The 9,457-nt window shown below is 36.0% G+C and overlaps 1 protein-coding gene across 2 annotated transcripts in view; it reads right to left on the bottom strand.

Annotated features, from left to right (window-relative positions):
• Positions 1-943: 943 nt before the first annotated feature.
• The window catches only part of DYNC1I1 (dynein cytoplasmic 1 intermediate chain 1), a 299,869-nt gene continuing 291,355 nt past the window's right edge, over positions 944-9,457 (bottom strand). For both annotated transcript variants that reach the window (XM_045565532.1, XM_045565533.1), the window contains one exon: positions 944-1,889. In XM_045565532.1, the coding sequence (XP_045421488.1) occupies positions 1,779-1,889 (111 nt within the window). In that variant the 3' untranslated portion in view covers positions 944-1,778. The remainder of the gene's footprint in view (positions 1,890-9,457) is intronic.

The raw sequence follows: 9,457 nt of genomic DNA, 5'->3' as shown, positions 1-9,457 counted from the left end.
GTGAGCAAAGCGTCATCTGTATTCACAGCTGCTCCCTATCACTCGCATCACTGATAAGCTCCCCCTTCTCAGATCAGCAATGGCATTAGATTCTCATAGGAGCCCGAACCCTACTGTAAACTGCACATGCGAGAGGTCTAGGTTGTGTGCTCCTTATGGGAATCTAACAATGTCTGATGATCTGAGGTGGAGATGAGGCGGTGATGCTAGTGCTGGTGAACAGCAGCAAATACAGATTGTCATTAGCAGAGAGGTATGACTGCACAATAAATGCACTTGAATCATCCCAAAACCACCCCTCCCACGCCAGTCCATGGAAGAATTGTCTTCCATGCAAGTGGTCCCTGGTGCCAAAAAGGTTAGGGCACTTGGAGAAAAGTATACCCCACTGTTTTAAAAATAAAAGAAACCTTGCAGTTCAAGGAATCCCTACCAGCAAAGCACCAATGGAAATTCCCTTCCTAAAAAGCCGAAAGCCTGTCTTCAAATGTTTTTCATGACTCAACCACTATTTATTTTCATTTTCTCTAGGCATGAAGTGACCTTTTGAAAAAGGCTTTATTAAAGTTGTTTATAGACATATTTCCTAGTCCAATAGTAATAAACATCATTTTCTGGTATAAATTTTTTAAAAAAGAAATGTGTAGCACATTTGGTATTTGTTCATCTTAATTCATCTTTCTAGTCCACCGTTTGAAATTATCTTTGGGCAAGGGTAGCTCTGCTGAAGGAGATGAGGAGGAGCTTTCCAAAAATAACCACACACATTCCCTCATAAAAATAAAACTAGAGGTCTTGGTTTAAGTCCAGCCAGGTTGACTGCTAAAATAAATTCATGATCAGTCTTTAACACGGCCCTGATGTATCTCTCCCACCCCTTACCACGGCAGAATTTGACTTAGGCTTTCTCCAAGCAAAGGATTTACTCACACTGGTGCAGACCTGGTTTGGAACATTTTATTGGCAACACTGGTGTCATATTTAGGAACCACAGACTTTTGTCAGACTGTGTTAGCGTCAATGACAAGTATCAATGGTCAACTATATTTGAAATATTGTTAAAGTACCTAGAAATAATAGGCATTAAAATTCATTCCGTTCACTGCAACAAACCTCTAAAGATTTCATGTCTTCAGTGGAACTGGCATACTGTAATTGTTATTTGGAACTTAATGTAACCTCAACAGCAGCAGAGAGAATACAGTCCTCTCATTATGCACATGCTCTAGGATCGTTTATTTTAATGCTTTCAAATAAATATGTTCCATGCAGCACACTACAATAAATAAGGAACAGCAATGTTCTTCTAGTAAATCCATTCATAATGTGAGTCACCATGTAAAACACCACATCTCAAGTCTTTGGCCCTGTACCATATCATGAGGCATACCACATCTGCACCCAATCATATCTGGCTTCATATGGATTTAATAGGACTACTCCAGAAGTGCATGTAAGCACAAATTTAACCAGAGGTTTCCAGCTATTAAATACAGCTACTAAGTAGTTAAAAGGCAACAACTAAACCCGTAAAAGGCCCCCCCCTTCATTTTTGAGACAGAAATATAAAGATAGAAATGCTCTGGTGAATTTCAGGTCAGTGGAGAAAGCATGGCAGGATACATTTGGAATACTTGGAGCAAAGCTGGCACAATATGGCTCCCAAAATGTTACAGCAACACTGATACTGAATGGACACGAAATACAATGGACTTGACTGCAGACGCTGAGCTCTAGGATGCGAAGGTGGGGGCTGCGGTGGGGTTGGCTCGTTTCCACTAGGTGGATATCTCCACAGTGCCCTCCTCCTCGCTGTCAGCTCTGTTAGCGCGAATCTCCACCAGGGTCCTGGCAAATCGGGTCCATTCATCATTGTGGGGAACTGCAAGCTGTAAAGCAAATTAATGGAGAAATGATGAACATGTTATCTTTCATGTCTGAAAGCCTCAAACCCTAAAAGACTGTTGCCCCCAAAGCAGATGTTTCCTTTGGAATGCAGAGGAAAACAAATCTTCTTCTTCTTTGGAACAAGTAGGGCCTGAGGTGTTGCTCTTAAACTAACCGCTCAAGAGATCCATGTCACTCTTAGAAGCAAAATCACTCAACAAATTTATAAAACTTTTAAAACTTATGTAATATATGCAATTACAGCAGCCACATTAAAGCACTTTTAGTAATGAAAATTCTTCAAAAGATCAGACTTACAATGAACACAGCAAATAAAATTGCACTATTGACCAAGACTTTGAAATAAATGTAGTATTTTCTTTCTAGTCAATGCTATTGATCCTTTTTCTGAAGTATTGCTAATGTGCCAATACACATGGCAAAAGAATAGTTTACATATACAAAGAAATCTTCCTCTTGTAAGGAAAGAGTGTTTGGGTCTTTCCAGCAAGACTTACATGATGATAACAATGAATAATAGTACTAGTAACAGTAGCTAACTCTGTTCTAACTACTTATATGCATTAACTTATTCCTCACAACAATCCTATGTAGGGTAAAATAGTTTCAATTTACAAGCAGAAGAAATTGAGGCAGAGAAAGATTAAATAATCTTGCTAAGGTTGCAGAGTTAGCAAATATCAGTGCCAATGTAATCTGGTTCCAGTGTTTGTATCCTTAGCCAGTGTGTTATACTAATTTGCCAAAAGGGGAGATTTATAAAATTTCCAGAATAATATTTTCTTCTGTGTACAATTCAGTAAATAGGAAATTATAACCCCCCCAAAGGAAAACTGAATGTATGAATTTTTGTTAGTTGTTTTAAAGGATAATGATTTCTCTACATAGCATCCAAAAATTGAATTGTTTAAAGATGGCATGCAAGTGTTTGAAATAGAAAAAAAATTATTTGAAGATGAGAAACAAGATTGACTAGAAGTCTGAATGGTTTTCATTTGGAATAAAATTGATTTAGACTTTAGAGCCATTTTCTTGAAGTTTTATTCCATAAGATGGTGTAATTCATCTGTAGGTAGTAGTGCTACACATGATATCCACATATTCTATAAACATTGAGAACTCACATTCATCCCAAGCAACACACATTACACATTTTTAAAAATAAAAAAGAGGAAGCAGATAAATTTAAGTTTTGAGATCACATCTACAGCTAGAAAATTACTCACTATACAGAGCCAAACAAATAGAATTTAAAATTTTTATTATAAGGATGATATTCTCAGATACTATCTAAGAAAACTAATAGGAGAGTGGCAATGTTATTCTGCAAAGTATATCCTTGAGTGTTCTAGTACCAAGGTTAAATGTTTCAAGAATATAATTCTGGAAATGATATACTGGTGGGGGAAGTAAGCTCTTCAATTTATTTTGAGAAATGCAGTATCAATAAGAATTCCCATTTAGTCATATGAATGAGTTTTTGAGTGGTTAAATACTTGTTTAGTTATTGAAATGAATCCAAATTTCTTTTTAGGCAATGACACAAGTTCACAATAGTATTGAATGACACTCAATCCATTTTCCCTACTTTGAGCTCTTTTCCTATATTCCACTATTCTTCATTTTTCTCTTCAATTTTAGAAAATACCGCACTGGGGAAATGAGGCCCCCAAAATAAATGATACAAAAGAGCTAACAAAAAGCATAAGCAGCAAAGGGTTGGATTACATTTGTGTAAGAGAATAGGTTCACTATTTCTTTTCTCTCCTCCAACCGCTGACCAAGCCCTTCGAAAAAACACCAACAAAACAAAAGCCCAAGAAGAGACAAAAGCCCAATCATAATAACACATTTATAATTTTTTCTCATATAAGGTGAGAATCAAGCTAAAGCTAAAGTGCCCCATAACTTCATATAACTTCAAATGTTGAGGAAAAAAGCAGGTCTTAGCTAATAATACATAGTATGTTGCTCATAAAGAGCTGAATTTGGTTTCCAGGGATAAAGCTATATTATTGGTTAAAATGATGCAAATTTAAGTTAATATACCACGCCCTCTGTAATGTTTCATTGATAGCAATGTATAGAAACTATATACTAAAATAAGAAAACAGGCAAATGTGTTTACATAGTTTTATGTGGTAGTAATGGCAACACTGTTAAGAAATGACCCTAGGAAAGGTTATGGAAGATTAAAGTTTGAATATATGCCTTTACATATTTTATGTAAATTTACACATCTAACTTTTTTAAAGAGTTAGATGTGCTCATCTATATAGCATAAATGATTTATGCTATATAAAAGTACACACCTAACTGCTCAAAGAATGAATTTTATAAAATTTAAATGTGTTTGCTAAACAAACAAAAATAACTCAGCAATTGAACTATATTTGACCTTTTTAATGGAAGTAGGAGTAATAGTGCTGTAATATAAACACATGTCCTTAAAAATACAAATTTGTCCTCACAAAAGTTTTTACAGTATTCTAAATGTATCTTGTCCTCTTTTTGATTTCCTAAAGTTTCATTTAAGTTGGCAAAATGTTGGTTTGTTTTTTAAAAAGAATTTGTTCTGCCAAGTCTTTTCCTCTTTATACTATTATAAATTTCACAGACATATTTATTTGCTTTGTTGACAAAAAAATTCTAGAGTAGAACATGATGAGAACACAATTGCTTCTAGAAACTTGAAATAAACTTACCTACTTCATCCTATTACACTTTTTCATCTAGTTGATTTAAAAACAACCCAAGATGATTGTAATGTTAGATTTAGAAGGTGAACTGCAGACTGCCCCATTTTTAGAATTAAATATCACCATCAGGAAGCACTTTAAATACAATCTTAGCTTGAATGTGTGAATGTGTGTTCACAGGCTATTACCACACCCAAAGTAATAATTTTTGGCATTTGAATGACTTGTAGGTAAGACCAAACAGGTGTTCTAAAAAACAAGAAGGCCACTCTTTCCACTTTACATCTATGGCTGTAAACATCATCAGTTTGGACAGAACTGTCCTTTTTACTCTTGGCAATTCCTGGCTCTTCTCACCTGGTACTCTCTGATTAGAAATGGCTAGAAAGAAGGTTCAAGAGCATAAATGCATTTCAGATTTCCTCTAGGAGACTTGTAATCCAATAATACCTTAATCATTAAATAGGAAAAATCTTTGTTCATGTTTCTTAGTTAAGAATAAGACTGCTCTCTTGTCCTAACTTGCATATAAATTTATTCAATACTTATTCAATCAGCATTGATTGAACACCAATTATATGCCAGGTACTGTGTTTGAATTAAAGATATAGTGGTGAATCATTTTGGAATATGATGACTACAAAATACAGATGAAAATTAACGATCACGTTTTTGTAGGTCAAAATGTGTGACTATGGGCACAGATCTTTTAAAAATTCTTCACTGACGTTCGAAAAATGAATAGTCTAAAATTTACCTTCTTACAGTGACAACGGCAACATTTCCTGATATCTGTTGTGTGTCAATCAAGTAGCAGGGAAGCAAATGGCATTTTAATAACATTGCCTCAGCCTCTCTTCAAGTTTCTATCAGGGTATTAAAGGCTAAATCTAGAGCATCACTATGGATTTTTTCCCCTGAATATAACAGTTTAGAATAATTTCCAAACAATTTACATTTACAATAGGGAAAAAGATTCACAAATTTCTTATGGCAATGAATCATTTCAATCAATTAAAAAATATATGAGGGCCGGGTGCGATGGCTCATGCCTGTAATCCTAGCACTCTGGGAGGCCTAGGCAGGAGGATCACTCGAGGTCAGGAGTTCAAGACCAGCCTGAGCAAGAGCGAGACCCCGTCTCTGCTAAAAATAGAAAGAAATTAGCTGGACAACTAAAAATATATGAAAAAATTAGCTGGGCATGGTGGTGCATGCCTGTAGTCCCAGCTACTCAGGAGGCTGAGGCAGAAGGATTGCCTGAGCCAAGGAGTTTGAGGTTGCAGTGAGCTAGGCTGACGCCACGGCTTCTCAAAAATGAGAAGCAATGTGAAGAAAGTAGTCCATAGTTAAATCAAGGAAATACCATAAAAGAGGGGCTCAAAAATTTCCCAGTATTGTTCTGAATCAAAGTGGATTTGGAAACATTTTCTGCCTTCAGATTTGTCTGCTAAAGTCCACATCATAGGTTAGGGATGACTCAGATAGTCCCACTGCTTCATAGGCAGAGTTCACAATAGCTGCTCCATGCCCTGTTAGATAAAACTGTTCTCTAATTTTTTGCTAACCATATAAAGCATAACTCAGGGCTCTGATTCCTGAGATAATAAAATCTTAACTCTAAGAGTAATCACCTTTTATAAATACGGTATGTTCCTACTTTTACAGCTGAGGGAACTAAGGCCAAAGGTAGTTCTTGAGGTAGCAATTTGGCCGTAAGGAGGAGGTAAAATGAACCCCAGAATCAGACAGGAGACTTAAGTCCTGCTCTCATCTCAGTTGCTGGCAGTGGTCAGGCACTCATTGCTGCAATTTTAAAAGGGGGATGATGGGATGTCTGACCCAACTGTTAACAGAGATTTGGAGAGGACGAGAAAGGTAATCTAAGTGAAGAAAGTACTGAGTCCATCATGGAATAGTCATGCATTGTTTTTCTTTAAATTGTTAGTCACATTGAACAGGCTCCTAAAAATGATCTGTATGAGGCATACATATCCATTCTACAGCATTTTTTCTGGTTCAAAACATTTTTTTTCATGAATTCTGATTGGTATGTGAGAATGTTAAGGAACAGGGTGTAGACCTTTCTCTAACCGGTAGGAGAGGGAAGTGCAGGGAGCTAAATGATTTGCTAAAGACCACATAACTTTCACCCCATGATGTGGCGCAGTTAGGAGCCTCACCCTTTTAAGAAATGCCAGCATTCCAGGGCAGAATGGCAGGCCAGTAATGTGTTTTGAATCACCTGCTAAAAGATTCTAAAGATTGTTTTTAATCTTCTAAGATTCTTGGGAGAAGAAAGGTCAAAAATAAAAAGCAAAAGTGAAAAAGTTATGGGAAAATTCATGAAAATGTATCATTTTAGCCCCCCTATCCCCCCGTCCCACACTACCTCTGAGACCACATCCTGGATCTGTCCCCTCCTCTCTGGCTGAGTGGGATACTGGCTGCCTTTGGATCCTGCCCCCCCCCCAATAAACTCATCAGTGTAACCGGTTATCTTGCCTGGGCATCCTGTGACCTAAGGGAGGGCACAGATTGTGGAGTGACATTTTGAGAACAGAACCAGGGTTGACTTTTTGCTGCCTCAGACAGCAGCCAGATCATGGTTTCTCTCCCAGTTTTGCCACTCACTTGCTGTGTGTCTTTAAGAAAGGTATGGTTTTAACATCTCTGATCTTTACTTCATCGTTTATGTGAAAGGGGTTATTAAACCCATCTTCTAGAACTTATTAAATAAGACAAAAAATATAATGAGCTTAGCGTAGTACTTGAAACATCATATCAACCCTGAATAAAGTTCCTATTTTTTCTTCTTAATGTTTATTTCCCTCTCTTCTAATTTTTTTCTTTTCTTTCTTCCTTCCTTCTTTTCTTTCTTCCATTTGCTTCTTTTCACCTATATAGAACTGCTTTTTTTTTTAGAAGTTTACCTTATATTTTATCACATTTTCTTTCTTAAAAACTCATAGAAATAATTCCGTAAATAGTCACACTTTTAATAACAGCTAACTTTCATGAGCTGGAGGCAGGGAAAGAGTTCCTTTAGATCATAAGAAAAATTCTGTCAGAGTTATTTTTTGTTGTGCATTTAAAAATCAAAGTTAAAATATAATCATTCCTTGTAAGGATACACATACATACACACATGTATAGACATTCACATACGTATTTTTTTACTTTTCACATATGACCTAATCCAGCTATTTCCTTCTTGTGGCACTTTCTACAGTGGGATTCTACATTTTTACCTCAAGTTGTAAAGATCTGTAACTGCTGAATTGTAACTGTTGAACATGCTGTTATAAAAATCAAATAACTTTTTATAACTAGGGTTAAACACACAAATATCATTCATGTGTCCCTTTTTATAAGCACATGGCTAATAACCATTTTGAAAGTCCTCAGTCAAACTCCCCTCATCTTTTAGTAATTTTTAAGGGTTTATAGTACCTAGCAGCTGATTTTAAATAGCTGCATTCTCTGCAGTAACTTCTACCAGCCCAATGCAATATTTTTTATGGTAAAAATATCTGTCTCGGCATTGCTTAATTTAGTTTTTTTTTAATCTTGGATAATTAAGACATTAGAAAAGCACTCAGTAATTTCAGTTTGGTTTCTCAGATACATTAAGCATGGCAATCAAATTAAGTGAGCAGGACTCTAGGTTTCAAGATAAATATTCCATGGATGTGTGTGGTTCATCAGCATTAAACAAAAGCGTGTGGGACTATTACATTAACCACTGATTCCAAACAGATATGTGGCAATTTATCTCCTATATTAATCTAAAAATAAAAGTTTTCTGTTCAAAAGCTATCTTACAAATTATCTTTCCACTCTAATACACATTATTTTTCATGCTTTACAGAAACCAGGGAAATGTATGTCGGTTTTCACAGAACGACTGCTAAATCCCTCTAAGCTCTCAAAGCTTTTTTAAAAAGTACAATTATAATAGCACCTAAATTCAGGAGACTGTTGACTTACTGGTATACAAACACACATTTGTGTTCAGAGGAAGCCTGTATTTTTTAGGACAATTCCCTCTGCCACACACACAGATGGAAGCAAAGTGGGAGGTAATAAGCAATGAAACACCCACTGAACGACCAAGCATACCCGCTTCGCATAAATACAGCTCCACTGTATTTAACTCTCAGGAGAGTCTAGCATCACTGCTAACAATGGATGAAACCACGGACCAGAATTCCACGCCGGAATGTAGTATACAGAGGGTGTAAGTATACTACAGTGTTCTACCACCAAAAGATGCAGTGTGTGTCATTTAGTATTTAGAGCAGTTTCAGAGAAGTTGAAAAAGTTAAGACTTACATTAGTCTCTGCTCTGCAGAGTCTGCTATTACCAGTCAACTGGTTAAAATTCTGTGAAATTTAGCAGCATTCTAACCTATTGTAGCTGGATGATATCTGACTATTTCTGAGTTTCTTTTTATCTGAAAATCCCATCGAAGGGAACCCTCATCCACCTGTGAAGCTTGAGACCTCTCCGCCAAAGGTCTCTTCCCTGTATCCTTAAATGAGTGGTTTATTTTTACTGCATGTTTCTTAGAACAACACTTTTAAAAAATCCATTACCACCTCATTAACGAAAGAAATAAAAGAAGAACATAAAAGTCAAAGTAAATAGTAACAAATATGGGTCTATATCAATTTCAATAAGCCAGCAAATATGGAAGGAAACCATTTATTTTAAATGCTATCTTAAGAAATTAGCATTTTAAAAATATTTTTTTTCATGTTAAAATTTAGCATTATAGGAAGTATGACAAAATTCTGAAATTTTTACCAGTGGTAGGAAAAAACCCAAACAAACAGCTGAAGAAGAA

This window comes from Lemur catta, chromosome 11, assembly GCF_020740605.2.
Source record: "Lemur catta isolate mLemCat1 chromosome 11, mLemCat1.pri, whole genome shotgun sequence".
Taxonomy (NCBI): Eukaryota; Metazoa; Chordata; class Mammalia; order Primates; family Lemuridae; genus Lemur; species Lemur catta.
The sequence above is the reverse complement of the archived record's forward strand: the minus strand, read 5'-3'. Positions and strand labels throughout refer to the sequence as shown.